Source organism: Nothobranchius furzeri, chromosome 18 (assembly GCF_043380555.1).
Source record: "Nothobranchius furzeri strain GRZ-AD chromosome 18, NfurGRZ-RIMD1, whole genome shotgun sequence".
Taxonomy (NCBI): domain Eukaryota; kingdom Metazoa; phylum Chordata; class Actinopteri; order Cyprinodontiformes; family Nothobranchiidae; genus Nothobranchius; species Nothobranchius furzeri.
This window is the reverse complement of record NC_091758.1, coordinates 24,969,984-24,994,036: the sequence shown is the minus strand read 5'-3', so window position 1 is coordinate 24,994,036 and position 24,053 is coordinate 24,969,984. Positions and strand designations below refer to the sequence as shown.

Below are 24,053 nucleotides of genomic sequence, written 5' to 3'. Positions count from 1 at the left end.
TCTGGGGAGAATGATCCACGGTGGGGCGGTGCAGATGTGTTTGTCACCAACTCTGAAAGCGCACGTGTTGCATAATCAGAGCAGGAGAGTTCAGATAGATGTGTGTTGACAGAACAAGCTCACTCCGGTAAGTGGATCTTTGTATTTGAACAAAAAAGAAAAAGAAGAACATGCTTTATTAAACTCAGTGTGGCTAACGTGACAATCTTCAGCAGGTAAATGGATTATATGCTAAATTAATCTCTTAAATGAGTAGATTTATTTAGACGGCTGGCTGTTTTTAACCCCTAATGCACCGATTATTGAAAAAAAGGAGTTTGAAACCAACTCATTCAGCGTTTTGTGATTTATTTATGAGTGGAACAGTTTTACTAATTCTAATGCTGAAAGTCACATATTTCATCTAGATTTTGCATATTTACTTTATTAATTACTTATTTTGATGCATCTGTTTTAAAAGTTAATGGAAAAGTTTAAAATAATCAATGAAAGTTTAGTGCAAGCATTCAGAGTTATGGATTATACTCCTTATATAATCAATATTCAACCAAAATTGTTAAATCTCTATTTAACATTCATAAAAATGTATTTACATTTTTTTATTTGCTCCTCAGCAACGGAACACACAACTTCATTTATAACTATCAATGCTCACAGGTTCAGTTATCCATGCTTATCTTCTTCTGTCTGTCCTAAATGAGGATCCCAATGTTTTCTATCACTGTCTTGGAATGATTCACAGAAATCAAATATATACTGAAATGATGTGAGTCCAGTCCTGGTGCTCAGTGTCAAACAGCACGTTTGTCCAAATATTTTATCTAGCTGGGCTCTTATCATCTGGTTAACAAAGGTTTGTGGGTCATGGGAGTTTTATCTGGGCAGCAACAATTAAGTAAACACAGTATTTGAATAATTTATGCTGGATTTAACCTTTAGAATTTTAAAGAGTTTTGTCTACGTATTTTGGGAATATTTTATTAAAAACTTTTCATTGGAAATATTTTCATATACCATGAACTTTAACAGCTGTGCAGGTCTGCCAAACTGCTACCATTCACAAAAAACACAGCTGTGAACTTGTTTCAGGTGCTATGTTTCTTCTGCCTTGACAACACAGTGAGGTAACTATTCCACCATCAGGATTGTTGTTGTTAAGGGGCAGCAGCGGCTCAGGAGGTAGAGCGGGTTGTCCAGCAATCAGACATGTAGGATCAATCCAGGCTCCCAGCAGAGAACGCTGCTGCTGTGTCCTTGGGCAAGACACCATCCACATTGCCTGCTGGTGGTCATCGAAGAGGCACCTACGTTTGGTAGTCTCGCTCCCGTCAGTGTGCCCCAGGGCAGCTGTGCCTACATTGTAGCCAATCACCACCAGGGTGTGAACGTGTGTGAGCATGAGAGGATGACTGGGGGGGGGGGGGGTTCTAGGACTCTAGAAGGCAGTAAATAAAATACAGACCATTTGCCTTTTTTTTTTAACAGAAATGCCAAAAACAAGCAAGATTTGAGTTCTGTTCTAAATCCTAAGAGTCCGAGCCCTCACACATCGGTGAGGATCATCATCAGGATGGTACATACTCTAAAGTCATGTTTGTAAGTGAATGCACCTGAGATGCAGGTGAATTAGAAGGAGGAGGTAGGTGAACTAAATAAGTTAAATTAAACGAACTGAAGAGGAAAACATGAATCTGATGTCCAGTGAACAAACTGGGCTCTTTTAAACTGCAGGACTGTGATTATGAAACTTGTAAAAGTGAGCTGACTGATGAAAATCAGGTGTCCAAAATGAAGGGTGGGGCGTTTTAGACCAGCAGAGCGTGACAAGTAGTGCAGCGTGTGTTTTATGATTTGTGTCCAGAGCTAGTTTTCATACACACAGGTAGGAAAATCAAGTGGCCTTTTATTTAGAACACTGGCAGCATTTCTAACGGGCTGATGACTTTTTATGTTGTAATATGACACTGCCTACACATCCACATATGAAGCAATGCAAATATTGGTGCAAAACGTGTTTTACTGCTTGTTTCAAGGAAGCTAAAAACATCAGAAGATTGAGTCTTCTGAATCTGAAAAGCTTTCAACAGTTTGCAGAGGAGAGCCGAACACGAGCCGAAGTCTCCGAGACCACGATGGGAGGAAAGTGAGAGCGAGACCTTATGGAGCGGAGATCAGCTGCGGTGTGGATCTTCGTCCTGGGGGCCAGGCTCGCTCTGGGTAACTTCTCCTTCTTTTACGTCTCTGTGATCATGAGGTGTTTGTTCAGGAGGAGAATTTAATGTTTGAATAAAATCAGAGCACTGATTCTCAAAGCTTCAGTGCTGCACTTTAGCTAGTTTTTGAATAATTTTGGAAGGTTAAAGGTATGGAGCACCAAAAAATGATTTCTCTTTGAGATTTTCATGCAGGCTGAACAAGAAAATACTCTCCTACATGAAAATACTCTCCTACACCTATCTCCTGCATTATCTTCTGATAGAAAATAGACGATTAAACTCTGGGATTTTAAAAGCCCAACAGCTCAGTCATCACACTGTCACTTAACATTCATGAACTCACCCGTCTTGACTTGCGATGAGGAAGACTGTTGTTGGTTTGGCATCCAAGAAACAACAGAGAACAACTCGGCTGGCAGAAGCTAACCGTTAGCATTAGCTACTTCACCACACAACAGAACTCCTCCAGGATTGTGTTATTTGTAGAGCTAAAACATCAACGTTTCAAGTCAGTGGTAGAGTTGCGTTGTTCTCATTCAATCTGAGGCAAGATGTTCAATAATCAGGAAATAAGACTCCAAATTCTGCCATCTGAAGCTCAGCTGTGATGTGGCATCACTTCTAGTTCCTAAAAATGGTGCACTGGAGTCAAGACACTGGGTTAAGGCTAGAGGTTAAATGTCGGTGAATATTCTGATTAAACATCCAAAGGAAGGAACATATCATGTACGTTTTCCCACGGGCTTCAAAAAGCGACGCTCTGGCAGAGCTTGTCGCCACCCGATGCCTTGGGGCTCCTCGTGACCACTTGGTCACCCTTTGTCAGTTTTAGCCGCTTCGGGTGTGAGAATGTGCTGTTAATTCCTACTAGAGACCGCTGCAAATGTGTTGATTAAATGGGCGTTCAACATCTTTAAAGCTGAAAACAACATAACAGGCTCTCTCACTGCAGGAAAACTGACATTTTAAACTGTTGCTGTGAAGATGCTTTCAAACAGATCTTCACACTTTTAAGATGATGCAACTCAAGCTGAGCCACACATAAGATCATGTCGATAACTGCAAGTAGTCATTTACAGGAAATTGCATTGCATTACTTACCTCAGATATGTTGTAAAAGCTCAAGGCTACTGGCAACTTCTGACAAGCTCTTTGTTGACATAACATCCATTTCTTTTTACGCTTCATAGTAACAGACATTTGCTTTTAATCTTTTGAAAAAACATTGTTTTATTATTTTATTTTCATGCTTTTGAAGATTGATCATTTTCAGAAATAGAAATTCTAATGACTTGTTAACTCAAACTTTTCCTACTCCAACTCCTTTTTTTCAGCCTCAGAGGCCTTCCCCCAACCCCCGAGGCTCATCGGATGTGTGTTCATTATGCGACGTAACGTCACTTGCTGCTGGGAGCCCGGAGACACATCAGTGATCACAAATTACACCCTGCAGGTTCAGAGAAACACGAAGTGAGACAAAAGTGTTGTTTTCTTTAAATATTTGCATGCATCATTGCTGACGGGCAGGAACCCTGCATCTCTGCTGTTTGTCATTTTCATGTGTTTGCATAAAGCAACTCTATTGTTTACCCTTCACAACTTTCTCTGGGTTTAGAAATCACACGCCAATGCACACGACCCAAAACTATTGTGATGCCACTACCGTGAAGCTGTGTCAGACACATAGATTGGTGCATTATTCATATGTTGTCTTGTCAAAGCAGCAGACATTAAAAAGGGCAGGGGTCAAAAATGATATTTTTATTGATAATCTCTAAATTGGAATAAAAGTATCTGCTTTCAGATCTGCTGGTAGGATGTCTTATTTTCCGAGAAAAACATCTGCTTGTCAGCTCTGTTTTTATTAAGTATAAAAATACATCCAGTGGGTTAGGGTCTGCCTGTAAGGGAGGAGCGTTTGTGGTAAAATGAGCAACTCTTCATCAAAGTGTGCTTATCTCTCCTGAGGAGTACCACAGGGTTCTATTCTCACCCCTCTTTACTTTTCATATTTATCTGCTGCCACTCAGGGCAATATTCCACAAGAATATCAAGTTCCATTTATATGCTGATGACTGTCAGGTCTACTTTCCCCTAAGGCTAGGCACCATCGGATCAGTGCAGCCGCTCCTAATTTGACATTAAATTGGGGTTGGCTCTCAGCTTTTCAAACTTTAATGATAAGAAAACTGAGCTGATTGTGAGTCGGCCAAGTAGGAGAAATGGCACCCTGGACAGCACTGACATTTCCTTATTGGCTCCATTTGAGAAAGTCGTAATGGATGCAGCTCTAACTTTTGAAATACAAATAAATGCAACAGTCAAATCCTGTTTTTTCCACCTATGTTGGCTGTCAAAGTTCAAGTCACCTCTGTAAAATCCATATTTGGAATCAGTTGTTCACAGATTTGTTATCTCAGGGCTGTATTACTGTAATTTGTTGTATGCTGGGATCAGTCAGACCACTCTTGCAAGGCTACAGATGGTTGAGAGTTTAGCTGCCAGATTCCTGAGAGTAAAAATGGGGTGAGCATCTCTCTTCACTAGCTTCTGGTTCACTACCAGACCAATTTTAAGACTTTGCGTGATGCACTCACAGATACTTGTCTGACCTTTTGCAACAGTATGTTCCAAGATGTGCCCTCCGGTCAGCTGGACTGTGTCTGTTGGTTGTTGCTAGGGCAAAACTGATATAGAGGAGACGGGGCGTTTCCAGGTCATTGGGAAGTGCTTTAAAAATAAAATTTCATGATGTTGATGAACAAAAAAAGCTGGGTCTTCCTGCCTTCATTTATACTTCTATCATATCCAGAATAATTTAAGTCAGGGACCCCTAGAACCCTAACCCACAGAGAAAAGTCTAAAACAATAACCTTTTTCTGCTACCATTCTTTGGTAAAGACACTAGCACTGATATAGATGTGAAAATAATTTTATGATCATTATACATGATTATTGCCCCTGTTTTATATAAACCATAAACAAACATCTCCCCTTACTTTGTTGGTCTTACCACTCTACAGGTTTTTGCAGCTGCAGCAGTTTCTCTCCTCTCATTTGCTGAGTAGGATTTATCCAGTCATTATACTATTGCTGATATGTTCCTTCCTGTCATTTGTTTTTCAAGGTTTTGTAATTCATTTTGTGAACACTTCGATCTCTTTCGGGTGTTCTGCGGGAACTGGTAACAGGTGTTCATATTTTATGAATTATGTGATCTTCCAAGATTCTGAGTGAAAATAAATATTTTTGAAAATTGTAACAACAGAAATTCACTTTGGTTATGGACTACAATAACATTCTGGGGTTGAAATTTAAAAAATTAAGATATTTTAAGGAGTGCCCTATAAAGTGTTAAAGCTGCATTTTACCAGAAGCTGTTAGACACTAGAATAGTTGGCTGCATCCTGCAGGATGGGGCTGCAAGTATATGTTCTGGTCAGTTCTGGTGCATTTACATTAACCAGCATGCTATTAGCATTTTTGTCCGTTGTTCCAGAGCTTCTTGCAAATCCAATGTCAGTCACTGCAAGTGTGATTTGCTTAAAATTTGTGTTTACAGGTATTTTGCGAAAGTGGTTGGAAGGAAGCACGTTTTAACTTTTTGAAAATAAAAGTAAATTAAAAAAGCTAAAAGTAAAAAAAAATAAATTGTAAATGTCTAAACTTAACTCACACACAAAATAGTGTTTGACTCTTCAAAGTAAATCTATTTAGATTTTTTTTTTTAATAAAAGCAAATTAGGAGACAGAGAAAATAATTCAAGGAAAACAAGAGATTTTGGTAAATCAGGAACTGATTAAAAATGCTAAGTGTGTTGCTTTGGTTAAATATATCAGCTTCCACTTAGCATTCCGCAACTGTTTGCAATGCAAAGCTTCACTAACCACCTTGGTGTAAGTTACATTGCACCAGATATATATATAGCTAGAGGCTGGAAGAGACAAGTATTTTCTTCCAAATGAGACCAAAACTACCCGTTTTGTGGTTTTTACATGAACTGACACACTATTAGCATGTTAGTACATTTTCTCAGAATGTCCTGCAAGTTCAAGCTCAGTCACTGCAAGAGATTTAAATGTGTTTACAGGCATTTTGTGAATTGGAAGGAAAAACCATTTTACTTTTTGAAATTAAACCTAACTGTAAAAATTTAGGAATCAAAACTACTCCATAATCAGTCTGAGAAACAGCACTCCGAGGATTGATTGATTGAACAAGTTAATCAATGGTGATCATTTCTGACAAACATAAAACAAAACTACGAGAGAAGAAAGATGAAATACAATAAATAAGTCTACAGAACATGTTCAAAGGAAGTGGGAATAAGTGTTCACATATTAAAAGTGGTGCCCCCAAGGGGTGGACAGGGGTGGCCATGCCCCCCCCCCCCCCCCCCTAGAAAATAGCTGTCCACACCCAGGTAAATCGGTGTTCTTTAATAAGTCATATTAATGTTCACGCAAACCATAAATTTATGAAAATGAATAAAGGAGCATGTATTGCATCACTATAGGCTAAACTTTCCCAACGTTACCACAGGGATCAGTTTTCACTGGTCCCATGGCCACCCCTATGAAACTTTTTTGGGGACACCACTGCAAAAAAAAGTCCCCCTTCTTACACAATCAAAGATTAATAGGGTTTCATGCTGAGGCAGGAAGTTTACAAATGACAAATAATGTGTATGGTTATGTTTATGTCATCAGTGCTATAACGAACCTTGTGGACACAAAAGCTCCTCTCTTTCAGTAAGGTAATTTGAGAGCGGTGAGCTTTATTGACTGATGAACAATTTACGCCCAACCTCCACAGAAGGATAAAAAATCCACTCAGCATTTTGTTTCCCACATTAAAGGGCATGAGTTTTCCAATCAGATTAAGTCTACCCGTATTATTGTATCCATCATCAGTGTTGGTGATCCAGTCCAGCCTGTACAGGAATTAGCAGCTAGTAGTGGCTTCCACACTTCTTTATTCCCTCACTTGCTAAAAAGGTGTTTGGGAGCCTGAATGCAACATATTTTGTTGCATTTTGAACTAGCTATTTCATATTTTGGGTTCAGGTGTCCACGTTTTTAAGGTGATCTGCAGAGAAACAGTGGTGGGTGACATTAATGGTTTATTATTTGCATTCAGGTTTTCCTTTTATGGAAATGTTTACATCTGATCATTTCTTTATTTTTTCCCTTCCCATAAGCATTTGAATTCTATTAGCATATTGCATGTAATATAAAAGATGTTTTGATTATTCTGTTTTTCGGCTCTAAGTTTATTTCTTTATGATGATGATGATGATGATGATGATGATGATGATTGAAGGTTCAACATACATTTTGTTAAAATTGATAATTATTTGCTGCAGCAGGTCAGAGCTGGTGGGTAAACTAGAGGTCATTTCTTAAGAATGACATTATACTGCTAAACTTTGCTACTTAACATAGCTGCAGAACTCAGACACGAAACATATTTTCTGAAGTTTTTGAACCAGGGGCTTGAATGGCCAGATGCTCCTCTGAGGAGGAGGCTGTGAATGTTGTTTCTGCTGTATTTACATTAGGCAGCCCACCACAATCACAGAATTTCTTGTAAATTTAAGCTCACTCACTGTAAGAATGTAATTAAAATGTGTGCTTGCAGTCGTTGGTGTGAAAAATGAACGAAAAGCATGTTTTCTTCTTGTTTTGCACAATAGTAAAAGTCAGCTTGATGAAAACATTATCGAGGAATATTCATCTGCTGGTAGGAAGGAAACAAACACTGATGTTGTCTTATATCTGGTTCGTTTGGTCTGCGATTGATCAGCAAATTTTTTTCATGCATTTCCTCTTAGTAACAGATGCTCATCTCGTCAAACTGCCTTTTAATTTCTTGCCTTCTATTCAAACTTACCTTTCTTTATCTTAAAACTGACTAGGATATTTCAGTTAGACTGCTGCTTTATGTCTTTTGTGGATGTAAAATTTCCCAGTCAAATTGGCTTAGTCACATTTTGATTTAGCCATAGCAAATCAATGTTGCTTTTGTAATTTGGAAACGGTAATATTGTCTTTTGGCATGCTGTAGGCAAATGTAATCAACTTTGGATCTAACATCGGATCTTTGATGCTGTGATGGCATTATTGATAAGAGAGTCACAGTTTATATTTCCTGTTTTCCTTGGAGGAAATATTATCATCTCTTTTGCTGCCCTTTTTGCATCAGCATTTTATTTTAGAGGGGTAAACTAAATCACAAGTTCAAACTTTCCCTTTTTGACTTTATCTGATGTGAGGACTCTGCTCCATTTATTGTAAAAAAAGAGAAAAGGAAAGCTATTGCTAAACACTGAAAAAATGATCACACTCATGATGACTGGTGCTTCCTAACACAGGGACTACTGATAGCAAAACAACAGATTTCTGCAACATTTTGGCATTATTTATATCATAGGAAAGCCTAATTGGTCATATTAACTACCAGGTACAACTTATTAGGATGTTCATCTGTGGAGTAAGCAACACAGCTAAATGTGTGGATAATGTCCTAAAATGTGCCAAAAAGGCATTTAATGTTGATTTGTTTTGCCTTTTGGGTTGGATTATTTCACTGTTCCACAAAAATGTTTAAAACAGCACTTTCAAGTCAGTTTAACTGTATTCTCATCCACCACCTGCAATACATCATACTTCTATACTGGTTTACCTCATAGCTGACTGGCAGAACTGAGCATGTTGCCCTGGGCAAAGCATTGGAGCTCACCCATGATGACACCTGTGGAGTCCCTCAGGACTCTGTGTTGGGCCCCTCTGTATTCTCCATTTACATACTTCCACTTGGCAATATCATTAGCAAACATGGAGCGCATTACCATTGTTAGAGATTCAGGATAATTTCTGGGAGGGGTAAACTGACCGGGAGATATGATGGACCGCTGTTGTGTCTCCATACAATTTAAGCCCTTTCAGAACTTTGATAAGACATCGGTACGTCACAACTGCTTCGGCAGTGAGTGGTGACAATGATCAGTACCAAAAAGCATCCACTGTAACATTCATACCATTAAAAGTTTTACTCTGTCAAAGTACAGGATAATTTTGATCTATTCGGAGGACCGGGAGAGCAGCTGCATTATGTAAAATGTGGCATTCAGTAACCAGAAGAAGGTTAGATTTTACAGTGCTCTATGAAACAACAAGCCCTGTTTCACTCATCCACCAGTGCATACACTGCTATGCTGTTGCACTTTGAAATTGTAATACAAATACAATTCATTACTATTATTTTTACTACTACTACTACTACTATTATGTCAGTAGCATGCAGAATACATGTATACAGCCACAGTAACTTGGCTCCTCCTCCTCTTGTTGGTCATCAGTCTGGTCACATGTTGCTGTGGAATGGCATCCCATTCCCATTCCAAGAGTTGGTCATGTAAAACCAATGTAATGGTGTTGGTAACTTGGTCCTGAGTTTGGAGACCAGGGCTGACACAATGAATGTGTGCTAGCCATACACCCGTGACTGGAACACCTGGCAGCACTCAAAACAAGGAGAAATACTAATTGGAGAATATTGCAGGAGAGTACATAGGAGGGGCACCACCTACTTTTAGCTGTTTCTTAATTACACAGATGCACAATCTTTGTTGTACCTCATGGGAAAAGTGACGATCGTTCTTGTCAACAAAATAATTGACTGATGCAATATTTAAAATATCTTTTGACAACTTTAGTTCCCTGAAGACCTTCACCTGCACTACATCCAGCTCAAGGTGCACCGCCAACCTTGACGGCTCTTCTGTGAGGTTTGAGTTCTGCGTCACCATTGTAGCACACTATGAAAACGGGGACGTTCGATCAAAATCTCGCTGTCAGTCTGGTAGGAAAGAAGGTGAGTCCATACACCAGTACCACCAGTACAACCACCTATTTATCCCTACTTTCCAGTTCATTTTACACTTACTGGTTTTTTTCTCAGTAATCTTGCCTCCAGTGATTTTGAGCAGCGTGAAGCAGGTTCATGGTGCACCCAAATGTCTGAACATACACTGGAATCGCGATTTGTCGTCCTTTCCTGTGTCTGACCGAGAAATCGAGGCTGGAAATCTCAACTCTCAAATAGAAATCACCACACGGGAACAGGTGAAACTCTCCCAAGCAGAAAATGAACACATACAAATAAACACATCCATTAGCAATGATCTGAAACAATGAAAAGGAGAATATCTTAAAGTAGAAAAATCTAACTTTCAAATGATTTTCTTATTAGGTAATTGTTATTGTTTTTCTTGTTCATACAGGTGGATGTTCAGATCATGAATGTGACAGTGACCGGTTACAGCTTAATGGTTTGTTTCTTCAGACCTGACACTTCATACGTCATCAGGCTTAGGAACCGTTACCAGGGCCCGGAGAGCCCATGGAGCTCTTGGAGCAACGCACTGCAGGGGAGGACAGCAGAGGATGGTGAGGGGAAACATAGATTATCTACATCACTGAATAAATAGCCTGATATTAATATTATTTAATATTCACAAGGAGATAGTTACATTGATGTGAAAATATGAAAGTCATGACATTATGCTAGGAGGATTTTATAAGATGTTCAAAGGATTTTAAAGGGTTTAATTGGATTACTTTGTTTAAACTTTCTCAAGCGTTTGTATTGCCAAAAATAGATTACGTTGCTGCTGTGAACTGACAAACCAGTTTTATTTTCCATAAGGGAAACAAACCTTATCAAAACAGCTGATTGAGCAGAACAACAAAGGAACACTAATGCTTTTGGCACAGTTTCATCTACATCTACATTTCTTGGAAAGGCACATGAAATAAAGGAGTTAATTTTCATACTTAAAAAGCTGCATCAAGTAAATGATGTAGAGTGTGGTTTGTTTTAACCTTTTTTGGTAATATCTTGGTAAAGTGTCATAACAAGAATCTAGCAGATCTTACAACAATCCAGTGTCTTTGCAAAGGGTCGAGAAATATAATAAGCTGCATAAATGAGTCTGAATATTCTATTCACAGCCCCAAAGTTGAGCAGAAAAATACTTTGTACTTTTTTTTCTAATTGGGAAATGTCTAAGATCTAAACTAGCTCTTGTTTTATTACAACGTTCCTCTGTTACACATCTAGTTGTTGAATTTGAATGATGCAACATAATCATTATCCTTTTCCCAAATGCTTTTAAAGTTGATTTTAGCTGGTTTTATTTACTATTCTTGAAGGCTTTCAGCTGCAAAATTTTCTTCTTAAATTGACCAAAAGTCATATGTGCATGAAGCCCACCAACGAAATAAAAAAAAGCCAAAGAGCTAACCTTTCTTAACTAACTTGATCACAGTTTATCTTTCTATTACTGGCATGAAAATGTATTCGTGGTGAGGAAAGTCTGTTTAGTGATCAATTAGTCCAGAGGTTTTGGGGCCATAAAGCAGAGAAGGCGGAGCCTCCTTACAGCTCGTTGGAGGAAATTGTCTTTCAGTCTGCTGGTTCTGGTTCTAGAGATGTGGTATGCTTCTGAGTGGGTGGGGTCATCTACAATGTCCTTGCAGCCCAGCTGTTTGGTGTCCTGAGGGGCACAGGGGATCTTTGTGCACTGCAGTTTTCATCCCACACAGTCACACAGTTGGTCACAAATTGCGGTGGTTTTGTGATAGGAGCAAGCCTCCACAACGCAACTCTAAAATTGAAGCAAACCCGGAAATGAAATAAATTGCAGTTCCACCCTCATCCGCTGGGGGCTGGTGTCAGAACCGAGCAAATTCTCATTGACTCCCATGTTAAAAATACCAATTTCACAGCAGAAATAAACATGTTTACAGCCTGGTACCAACACATGTTTTGGTTTAAATTATCTAGTTTACACTCATGACAAATCTGAGGGGGGTGAATTTTTTTCTCACTCTTCTGTTTAAGTGTATTAAAAGCCTAAAAGTCTGTATAATTAATTAGCATCCGACCCACATGACCACAGAGCTAGCTCCGTGGAAAGGCCTCAGTAGAGCCTCGGTCTGGCTTGGAAACTGCTCTCTGTGTTTGTGTATTCTTTTTTGGATATTTTTTGTGCAATTGTTGGACAAAATTACTTGATGTGGCATTAATTGCACTAATAGAACGTCCAAGGAGTCTCCACTTCATTTTTTTCGATAAGTAAAATTATATTTATGTATTTTAGGTCACTGCCGAGCTGAGCTTAGATTTTAACATGTACTGTTTAACCATGAAATTTAAATGTAATAGGGTAAAACCCAGTGCATTTAACATAATGCTGCACTTTAGAAAATGGGTTGAAATATAACATGTTGGTGGAGCTGGGTTCTGACTATCGGCTTGTGGAGCTCTCGGGAGACCGATGTTTTCCGCCCGGTTCTCCCCTTCCCGCAGCTCGGCGCATCTCTGTCTGATCGCGGCTTCTGTCTGCTGCGCGGGTTGACGGCTTGTGGAGCTCTGGGATGGAAACCTTTCCACCTGGTTCTCCCCAGCGGCCGCTCTGCGCATCTCAGATTGCAGCGGTGCTTGTCTGCTGTGCGGCTGCTAGCTTGTGGAGGTCTCGGAGACCTCTGTGTTCCACCCAGTTTTACCCAGCGGTCAGCCCGGCGTACCTCTGACTCAGAAGCTCTGGTGTTGTGCACAGTTAACTCCGGTTGTAGCTAGGTTGCTATCTCCCTTAGCTTAGCTCCCACCTCCGCATTAGCTTTGGGTTAGCCAGGGTTAGCTTCAGGTTAGCTTGTAGCTAGTTCGACCGGGTGTCTTCAGTTGATCCCAGCCTTACAGCCCCACCCTCAGCTCCTCCTCTCTTCCCTTTTTTGGAATTGTCTGGGCTGGACGGAACCTGTGACACGGTCAAAATGGCGGTGGTGGCCACCTCCCATTTGGCCTCAAGAAACGTGATTTTGGAGCCTATGGAAAGGAGATGCCCAGTATATTTATGTCGATGGATAGGAGGAGCACTCTAGCTTTCCTCGGTGTGGAGGAAGTAGAGGTACTGCTGAGCTTTCATGGCCAGTGAGGTCATCTCTGATGTGCACAACCTGGTGCAGTTATTTTTCTGGTCTTCTGAAGTCATCTACAATCTCCTCTCTTTTCTCCACATTGAGGATACTAATGTTGCTGTACTGGGTGGCCAGTTTGGTAGTTTTGCCAATGAGAAACACCACAGTTGTGTGTCATCTCCAAACCCAATGAAGTGGTTGATGTTGTGGATTGGTGTGCAGTTATTGGTCTGTAAGGTAAAGATCAGGGAGCTGAACACACATCCTTGGGGGGTCTCCCGTGTTGAATGTGAAGGGGATTTGTGTGGTGTTGCATTCCCAAACATCCCAGTGTTTCTATAGACAATAAGTCAGCTATGCCGCAAATTCATCCATCCATTGTCTGAACCCGCTTTGTCCACGTAGGGTCGCGGGGGAGCTGGTGCCTATCTCCAGCGGTCAACAGTGTTGGGCAAGTTACTTCAAAACTGTAATGCATTATTTATTACTTGTTACCCTCATTTTAAAGTAATTCATTACATTACAATATTACTGATTTTAAAATGTAAGGCATTACACTACTTTTGAATTACTTTGTTACTTTCACCAGTACAACTTCAATATGAATCTGGTAATGTGATGCTCACTGAGCTCATGACATATATGTGGAAGGTGATGTGGTGTTTGAGCTAGGATTGCTGTTAAAAACAGTCAGATATAATAACAGTGCTTTAAAATGATTGTTTATTAAATAAAAGCAACAACAATCTGTACTCTCAGCACGCTGCCATCTTAGATTAACTGATCAGGGAGTGAGGTGGTGGGGGCTCCAAGCCTATTTGCCTTGGTCCCCAAATGCCTTGATACGGCCCTGGATGTGGGACTGACTTCTGGGGTGATCTGATTCTATCACATGTATAAATATTAAATGCTAATATATTATTGCTTTTCACTGGTAAAAATGTGTATTGGGGATAAATCTACCTACTTTTTTCTTTTTTTCTTGATTTTATTTGAATAATTTCCTGCCCTTTCTCTCTCTCTAACCTTCCTGCATGCTGCATGTTTTCTCCGTCTTCCAGAAAAAACTGTTTCCTAGACTTCCTACTTTCTAACGATCAGCCAAAGGGATCTTCACATGCGTGGCGCTCCAGCAGTAATGAGTTGAAATCACCGGGGCACAGATTATGAACTCAGCTGAGGCAAAGCATGTCAGAAAAGCACAAAATACCAGAGAATATGCGCTGATATGAACGATCGCAGGTGAATTATTTTGTTTTAGTGGAGCGATTTGGTGAATGTTGCAGCGGCCGCGTGCAGCTGCAGCTGAGCCGTTACCGCGGCGTCCACTCTGCCCGCAAAGCTGAGTCCATAAATGATGTAATATATGCAGATACCGGATCTTTCTTCGGGTTTCCCGCTATTTGAATTTTTACGGAACACATCTTGATTCTGGGTTTAAAAATGCATTGTAATTACTGCGTTACTGACAATTGTACCGAGTAAATATTACCATTTTCTTTCCCTGTAATCAATGCCTTACATTACCACATTACAGCAAAAAGCAATGCGTTACAGTAATTAATTACTTTTGTACCGCATTACTCCCAACACTGGCGGTCAATGGGCAATCAGGCGGGGTACACCCTGGACAGAGAGCCAGTCCATCGCAGGGCAACACAGAGACACACAGGACAAACAATCATGCACACACACTCACACCTAAGGTGTATTTAGACAGACCAATTAACCCAACAGTCATGTTTTTGGACTGTGGGAGGAAGCCGGAGTACCCGGAGAGAACCCATGCATGCACAGGGAGAACATGCAAACTCCATGCAGAAAGATCCCAGGCTGGGAAGCGAACCCAGGACCTTCTTGCTGCAAGGCAACAGCTCTAACCACCGCACCACTCCGCAGCCCTATGCCGCAAATTGTTTAGCCCAAATAGTTTCTTTACCAACAGCTGGGCAATCATTCTATGAACTATGAACAGGATCCTCATTTATACGCCTTTACTGAGTTGGCAGTGGGGGAGGAAGTGAAAATATTTCTGCTGTTGTTAATAAGCAGGAATGTTTTCATGTTTTTACTGCAGGCCAAAAATACCTTCATGTTCCGTATGAAAATGATTGGACATGTCTCTCTCTAATTACACTTTTTTTTTTACTTCATATTACCAGCCCCATCTGCAGCACCAATTCTCTGGAGGAAAGTAGAAAACACTAACAGGAATGGATCAAGGCTCATCTCCCTGCTCTGGAAGGTGTGTGCGTGTGTGCGTGCGTGCGCGCGTGTGTGTGTGTGTGTGTGTGTGTGTGTGTGTGTGTGTGTGTGTGTGTGTGCTATATTAGTTTCTCACAACTAATCATTTTGTACTTAAACATTTTAATCATTTTGGAATGTAATACATTTTTAATGACCATCCTTCAGAATAATTTCATTTGTAATAATGTCTCAGAATATTTTCATTCATTGCTTTTTGTTTTTCAAAACAAACTTGAACCTCAACAATCTCGTAGGTATCTAATCAGAGCATCAGATTTTTTCTCTTCTTTGTGTTTTGTTTTTAGCCCCTGCCTCAATTTCTGGCAAATGGCAAAATTGTTTGCTACAATGTGACTTGTCGGACAAAAGATGCTCAGGTTATTAGTGATCATGGAAGCTGCACAGATTTGCAAAATGCAGATGCTTTCTGCAGCTTGTCTCTCCCTGCTGGATGCTACTCCTGCTCTCTGACAGCCTCCACCTCTGCAGGAGAGTCACCTGAGGCCAGAATCTGGATCCCAGATTCTTCTAAAACAGGTGAGAGGGGATCTCAAGATGGATTTGAATAATGCACAAAGCAGCTGCCCTGATGTTTTGCTAATTTTGAACCTTTATGTAACAAGACATTGAATTTCTGTAGGAGGAAATAATCATTACTGAGTCAGACTTTTCTAAAGTTTTATGACTTTTGGGGAGTTTTGTGTCTTTTACCAACAACAAGAAGAGAAAAAGGTTTCTTGTTTCATCTTTAGTTTTTTATGAATTTAGTTCTACCTCCCCCGAGTCACGTCACTGCCACTCCTCTAAGTGAAAGCAGCTTGGAAGTTCACTGGACGGCTCCTTGCAATCGATCGGTGAGCGGTTTCGTTGTGGAGTGGTTTTCTGTTAGAGAGAAAAACAGCAGCATCCTCTACTGGGAAAAGGTGAATACTTCCTCCACAAAGCTGCTCATCACAGGTAACCAAACCTTTGTTTTTCTGCTGTAAAATGTTTTAAAGTGACAGTGTGTATTTTTCCTGGCAATACGGGGGTAGTAGATGCCTAAATCATTGCAAGCAAGTAGTATTTTTGTTTTGAAGACCTTTCCAACAGATGCCCATTAGGGCCAAAAAGCCCTGGGAAGTGCAAACCTCAGCAAAATGACAAGCATATCAGACTCCCTTTCATCACTGGCAGCAAGTGAATAGTTAAATCTGTAAAACAATTTTTATGAATAGTAAAAGTTTTGTAACTGTTAAGAATTGGTAAATTCATTTTGTCCTCATGGGCTCCAGTAGAAGGAATCATGGCATCCAATATGGTGCCACCCAGAGACTTAAACCTGCTCCCATGTATTTCAGACCTGATATTTTTGGTTAAATGTTACAAAGCCACCAATATTTTTCAATAACTGGGCATCATTCATTTTCAACATTTTGATGGATATTTCCAGAGATTTAACGGTCAAAAACGACACATTGTTGCTTTAAAGGAAAATATTAACTTCTTTTTTTTTTGTAGGAGTGAAGCCGATGGAACAGTATGCGGTTTCTGTCAAGGCTTTGTATGAAAATGAAGAAGCAGGAGAAAACAGAACGCTCCGCGTTTATACAAGAGAAGGGCGTACGTAAATTTTCTCTTCATGCTAATCTTAGTCTGTTTGAAAAGATCTTTAATCATGTGTAACCTTTAGGTCTAGAATTTTTGGCTACCACCAATAGCTCCTTCAATGGCCAATTAGATTCAACCTGCAAATGCCCGGTTGAACTCTTTTGATATCAGAACCACCTTGATTAGTGTCAGTTTAATGAAAGGGTTAGAAGCCGTCCTTGGAGGTTCTGGTCTATGTTAATAGCATAGCACAATTACATCCATGATGTGAATCACCCGTTCCACCACGTTCCAAAGGTTCTTGATTATATTGAGATATAGTTACTGCTCTCTAGAGATTAGCTCTTTTTCAGACCATTCCCTCTTTAACCAGGAGAAGGTAGTTGGTGAAAACCCTAGAAGATCAAAAATGTCTAAAACACTTACAGCCTGTCTGGCACCAACAGTGTCACTGTCGTGAGGCTTGTCTTAGGACCGTAAGGACACCAGAGCACAGTAGGTGGTAGAAAACTGTCTTTATTATCCTGAAGCTAAGAGTAGATGTTACCAGAGCAGAGTTCAGGTAAAGGCAGAGTCGAGCTCAGGCGTGGGTCGGAACCAGGATGATACAAAGCAGGTTCGAAGAGCAGGCGAGAGACGTGGTCGAAGACAGGCGTGGTTCAGAACAAGGTAGGTTCAGGACATGGTCAGGCGTAGGTCGTGGAGGCAGGCAGAGTTCTTGGCAAGGGTCAGGCATGAAACGAGGTCGGTAAGCAATGATCAGGCTGGATGAACAGGCTTGAAGATCTACTAGCAGGTACGTTCAACAATTGGCAGAGTGCTGGTGGTTGACTGTGGAATATAAAGCTGGTGAGGCAGGTGTGGCATGAGCTTGATGAGGGGGCCAGGTGTGATGCATGAAGGCTGATGGGTTGGATGGTGGTAGCATGGAGGTCAGGACATGGCAGGATCATGACAGTCACATTCAAAGGGACTTGAATCCTTTCTTCTGTATTCTGGTGCTGAGTTTAAACTTCACCAAGTCATCTTTACCAAATGGAGATGCCAAATCCCTTGAGTTGCTGCCATGCAATGGCATGTAATTACTCAAATGTATAGAATAGACTACAATAGAATAGAATACAATACAATACAATAGAATACAATACAATACAATACAATACCATGGTCTTAAGTTGGAAAAAGGTAAAATACCTTCTCCAGGTCAGGGACGAGGTCTTGTATCTTACGAGTGAGGGAAGGATGGAGGGTGAGATTGATAGACGGATTGGTGCTGCATCTGCAGTGAGGCGGGCGTTGTACCGATCTGTCATGGTGAAAAGAGAGCTGAGCCAGAAGGCGAAGCTCTCAATTTGCCGGTCGATCTACATGCGTACCCTCATCTATTGTCATGAGCTTTGAGTAGTGACCGAAAGAACGGGGTCGTGGATACAAGCGGCCGACATGAATTTTCTCTGCAGGGTGTCTGGGCTCTCCCTTAGAGATCAGCTGAGAAGCTCAGTCATTCGGGAGGGGCTCGGAGTAGACCCGCTGCTCCTCCACATCGAGAGGAGCCAGTTGAGGTGGCTCGGGCATCTGGTCATGATGCCTCTTGGACGCCTCCCTGGTGAGGTTTTCCGGGCACTTCCAACCGGGAGGAGACCTAAAGGAAAACCTAGGACATGTTGGAGGGACTATGTCTCTCGGTTGGCCAGGGAACGTTTTGGGGTTCCCCTGAAAAGCTGGCCTAAGTGACTTTATTGATCCCACCGTAGGGAAATTCACTTGTAACTTATTGTTGTTTTCAGTAATATTAACAAAGTGTGTGTCCTTTTTAAACTCTGTGTGTGTGTGTGTGTGTGTGTGTGTGTGTGTGTGTGTGTGTGTGTGTGTGTGTGTGTGTGTGTGTGTGTGTGTGTGCGCGCGCGCGCGCGCGTGGCGTCATATAAGTAAGTAAGTTTTATTTATGTAGCACTTATCAAAGAAAGAGAATCACAGCGCTTCACATCAAAAACAAAACGAATCATGAAGTCATAAAATCGCGATCACCTTAAAACAGAAACCAATTAAAATCAGAAAAACGAAGCCATGAAATTATAAAATCATCATATCATAAAACAAATGAAAGATGAGTATAAACAAGGCTGGATTATAATATGGGCAAACTGGGCACACCCACAGCCACAAGGGGGCCCACGCGAGCAGCAGTCTTTTTTTTTGTGCAGCAGTCTTAACGTTAGAGAAGAAAGTTAACAAGTAATTAAACTTGTGCCCGCATTTTCTAAGTTAACACACATTTCTGTTAACAACGGTGGTTTTTGCATCTTTTCTGCCTGCTTCAGCCCTCTCCCCCCTTCCCCTGCGCAGTGGCCGCAAACTCACTGATGCGCCTGCAGCCTCTCGGAGTTTCTGCTGATCTTAACATTGAAAGAATCATTTCATTTTCTGTTCCTCACTTCTGATTACCTTCAGTGGTGTCTGTTTGTTGCTACCAGGTACAAAAATGAAAACAAATAAGCTTTAAATAAAAGGGTCTTCAGTTTTTTTAAAGGTGTCTAGACTGTCAATACTCCGTAAGGATAAAGGAAGTCCATTCCAAAGTCGACGAGCAACAGCCTGGAAGGAGCGATCACCTCGACTTTTCTATCTGGTCTTTGGAACATCTAGAAGGTTTTGGTGTGTGAACCTGAGGGCTCGGGTTGGAGCATAAGGCTTTAACAGTTCAGTAATATAGGAAGGAGCTTGACCATGTAGAGCATTGAAAGTTATTGTCAGGATTCTCAAATGAACTCTAAAGTTAACGGGTAACCAGTGCAGAGACATGAGAGCAGGAGTGATGTGAGCTCTTCTGTTTGCTCCAATTAGAAGCCTCGCTGCAGAGTTTGATTTGCTGTAAAGTCACTGACACAATAAGTCAGTGACTCGTTGCAATCTGCTGGGTTTTCTTACATAGGAATCTTTTAACTAACTGGCATTATTAACTGAAGTCAGTGCACTGATAAGTAGAATCAAATGACATGTATACTTTGTTGAGGGCCCTAGTACCCTATCCCCCTTTTTGTGAACCGGCGCTATATAAATAAACTGAATTGAATTGAATGTTAAAACTATTAAACAGCAACTCTGATTTCTCCTAATTGCTGTCCCCACAGCGCCCTCAGCTGGTCCTCATGTGAAAGTGCAAAACATAAACGGCTTCTCGGTGGAGCTTAGCTGGACTCCTCCACCTGTGGAATTTCTTCATGGGTTCATTTCTAATTACACCCTTTTCTACAGCAGCAGACACCACCCAGCAAAGAGTGAGTGAGGCATAAACACTGTAGCACACATTTAGGGAGCTTCCCTTGCTTCTAGATCTTGAAACCTGCATGCTTGCTTCTTAAAGGATTTACCTTCTCCTATTTAATTAGGCGTTGTAGTTCCTGGTCATGTTTGCCGCCACACTCTGAAGAACATGTCACCTGGTATCTACGACATCTTCATGAAGGCTAGTACTGTCGCTGGCACCAGTCCAGCTGGGAACCTGGCTAATGTGCTTATTGGTAATGATGGAACCCTGAAACACACACCCAGAATCATTAAATGATGGATATTTAACTTATATTTCTTTGTGTTAAGGTTCTGAGGAGATGTCTATAGTCACGTATGTCCTTGTTCCGATTGTTCTCATGGCAACGGTGCTGATGCTGGTGGCCTGTCTGGCACAGACACAGATGTGAGAGATGAGCCTTAAAACTCAAGCCTGCACAATGACTATCTGCTATTTTGAAACTGGGTTACATGTGATTTTTTATTGTTTGTCTCTGTGATGTTAGGGTGAAACAAAAGTTGTCTCTAGGTATTCCTGATCCATCCAACAGCACCTTGTCTCATTGGAATCCTGACACCAGTTTGGATGTGAGACCAGTCTTTCTTTAATGATTTTTAACAGCAAAGTTTTGGTAAATCCTAAGAAAACACAATTTAAAATATTCAAATTTCTTTTTGAATGCAGTAATTTATCTGAAGTGTTTTTTCATAGAAAAACTGCAATCAGAAGGTTTCAGAATCTTTCTACTTAACCATTGGAAATATTTTGCCTTTTTGTGAATACACTTTATTCCTGCATGTAAAATGTTGTGTTTTCCCCTCAGACTAAGAGGCTGGTTGTGGTTCAGGCGAAGCCTGAAGACGATTACTCTGACATCATTCTGCTGGATAAGCTGCAGGACCTGGACAAGAACCGTAGCTGCCTGCTGCTCTCTCGTCCCCACAGTTACTTCCCCCTCCTCTCCTCTTCTCCCCCATTAAAAACATCTGATCAGTTGTTCACCAGGAACCGAACAGAAGAAGAGGGGATTTCCAGCAGCAATTTCTCTATGAACATCTACTCTAACATCAGCGACTGTCAGCCCCCACAGACAACCCTCCTCCCGCTCTATAAGCACCAGTTCTTTGGAAGTCCAACAACCATCTACAGCAATGACATCAAGTTCCCAGCAAATGAAGCCAGTGAGTCTCTTGTTTTCCAGCTGTCTCCATCTGAGCAGACCAGCGTTCCTTTGTTTCCAGAAGATCTTCAGAGTGGTGTGTCTTTACCAGACTTAAGTAGAGCTTCTCGTTCTTCTCAACCACCCAAACTCTGTACTGTTGCTAAAGAAAGATTCTGTCGTTGAAAGTTTTAGGATATAAGCTCCCCTTCTTTCTGTGGATTATTGTTATTTATTTTTATTTTTTTGTTGTTAGTGTTTTTGGATGCTTTTTAATTCCAACCAGACACGGAGTCAGAGATGAAAGAGAAAGGAAGAGATGTAAACCTGATGAGGAAATACAAAATCAACATTGTTTTACTGAGCAATCACATGATAATAAATCACAGTGCATTAAGTGCCAACCGCAGCCTTAAGACATGTGTTGAACATGCAAGTCCATACTTATGAGAGCACCATGTGAGCACATGTGTGCGTACATGCATGTAAATGTAAGGTTTCTCTATAGGAGTGTCCAATAGAGAGTGTGAGGGGCCACAGATCTGCCCCCAAAGATGCGTAGAAGACAGAGGGAGCTCCAAGCCCAAGAGATCCAGGAGCTGTCCCGGAGCGCAGGGACCCCAGGGAGACTGTAACCAGAAAAGCCCCAGTCCCCTCTGAAGAGGCGCAGAGGATTGCCCTGGGGGGTCACAACCAGCAGCCAGCAGAGTCCCGGGAGATAAGAGCAGCAAGCCCACAGGCCCGCCCGCAGCCTCCCACCTCCCACTCCTAGCCTCCAGCCCTCGGAAGCCAAGCGACAATGGAGTGCACCGTCACTCAGGGTGAGGCTGAAAGATCCCCCTGCCAAATGTCATTGAGTGTGCTCACTCCAAAGGCCCCAAGTGTGTTTTTGCGTGGAATGTCATTGGTGGAAGTGTTTAATGTGAAAATAAAATTGGGGGGCAGGTTGCCACAGGACTGCGAATATGGGATCCATACCCGCACCCCCTGACTTACCCACCCCCCAAGGTCCTTTGTGCATGTTTGTGTGATGATGTGAGGGAGCAGGAGGAGGAAAATGTCTGGGGACGGGGAGGAATGGCTGTCCCCTCCAGGGAGCTATCTGCCCCACTGACCCTGATAGGCACCTCCGTTCCCAAACTACTACCCAGGGCATGGAGACCCCAGCCCATCTGGCCAGGGCCCAAAGTAGCAGCACCGCAGAGCCCCATGGAGCCCGAGGGCAACAACCCAGCCCCACCCCAGCAGAATATCTACTCCCATCCCTGCATTTGCACAACTTCCAGAATATGTAAGATATGAGACATCCAGGCAAGGTTGGGTCCTCCTCCTCCTGGACATCCCCCTCCCCCATGATGGGACAGAAATGTTATTATTTCAGAGGAGCTAAGGTCCACCTGAGGCCCCTGAGTCTGGGCCAGGCACTGCCGCGTGTCCCTGCCTTGTTCCCGGCAGCATACAAGTCAGGACCCAATCCCTAAGGCCCCACCCAGATCCCCGCACGGCCGGCCGCCCCCACAGCCCTAGATCGCCACCCAGACCCACCCAGGGGTGATGCAGCTGTGGATTTGTCCTACAGCTCTGAGCAGCGTGGTCCTCCAACCTCCTCTGATGTGTAATTTGTGTTTTTTTGTAGTTATTTTTAGAATTTGCATGTGGTTGTTTTAAAACTGGATTATTTATCTTACTTTAGATGTCGATTGTGATAAAAATTGCAAAAGAACTGTGACCTTTACGTGTGAAATATGTTTTATTTTTGTCCAAGCAGGAGGAAAGATTCCTCTTTATTTCAAGGTTTTAAATGTGAAACCATAAATTATTGAAACGCTGTCAGAGACATGTGCATGCTGCTATTTTAACTTTGCAGAAATCTTGTGTCTGAATATAGAATTTTGGGTTTTTATTTTAAAACTGGAAACATGTTTTCATTTCTTCTTGTTTTGCTTACATGATGGTTGCACTGTATATTAAATGTTAAGCTATCAACCTCTTCAGTCCAGAGTCATGTCCATAAAAAGATCAAAAATCTGCATTCAGATGACATAAAATTAGACTGATAAGAAAAACATGGGAACAAACCCAAACAAAATAAAATGACCTAAAACGTTTTAAGAGGCGCTAAAAATCAAAATAAGATGAGTTTTAAAAACAAAGTGGAAATAATTCAACATTATGGGAAATGCAACAAGTAAAGCAAATTATGGTGGAAGAATTAAACTATATATTTGGACTTATTGTGATCTTGTTTCAATATGAGACACTTTAAGAGCTGGAAATGATCTAATAATGAACTCACTCAGGAATACAAAGTATGAACTAAGAAACAAAGCATAACATTTAGGCAAAAGGGGACTGTTCTCTGATGATGCAACTTGAAAAGCTGTAATTCCCAACAATATAAAATAGGAGGAAGTTTATTTGTTTAAACTATTTTAATTTGTTTTAACAGACCATGTTTATCTTCCTGGAGGGCCTCTAGCTGCTCTCCTGCTCCAACACACCTCGTTCAATGACTGATTCACCTCTTCAGCCTTCAACCTACTGGTTGTGCAGCACCAGACTAAAGACC

General features: G+C 41.4%; 1 protein-coding gene across 10 annotated transcripts; it reads left to right on the top strand.

Annotated features, from left to right (window-relative positions):
* Window positions 1–16: 16 nt before the first annotated feature.
* Window positions 17–23,470, top strand: LOC107392137 (interleukin-6 receptor subunit beta). 10 transcript variants are annotated; one of them, XM_070546852.1, is made up of 16 exons: window positions 17–127; window positions 1,486–1,552; window positions 2,088–2,217; window positions 3,551–3,686; window positions 9,935–10,092; window positions 10,180–10,343; window positions 10,502–10,667; window positions 15,362–15,444; window positions 15,752–15,983; window positions 16,215–16,403; window positions 16,947–17,048; window positions 20,168–20,314; window positions 20,426–20,557; window positions 20,634–20,730; window positions 20,831–20,912; window positions 21,149–23,470. In XM_070546852.1, the coding sequence occupies exons 3-16, from the start codon at window positions 2,160–2,162 to the stop codon at window positions 21,668–21,670; spliced, it is 2,268 nt and encodes a 755-aa protein (XP_070402953.1). In that variant the 5' UTR covers window positions 17–127; window positions 1,486–1,552; window positions 2,088–2,159; the 3' UTR covers window positions 21,671–23,470. The 10 variants fall into 10 exon arrangements, with proteins under 10 accessions (XP_070402953.1, XP_015825226.3, XP_015825225.3 ...); XM_015969740.3 differs by having other exon boundaries at window positions 1,486–1,639; XM_015969739.3 differs by having other exon boundaries at window positions 1,486–1,639; window positions 2,078–2,217.
* Window positions 23,471–24,053: the final 583 nt, after the last annotated feature.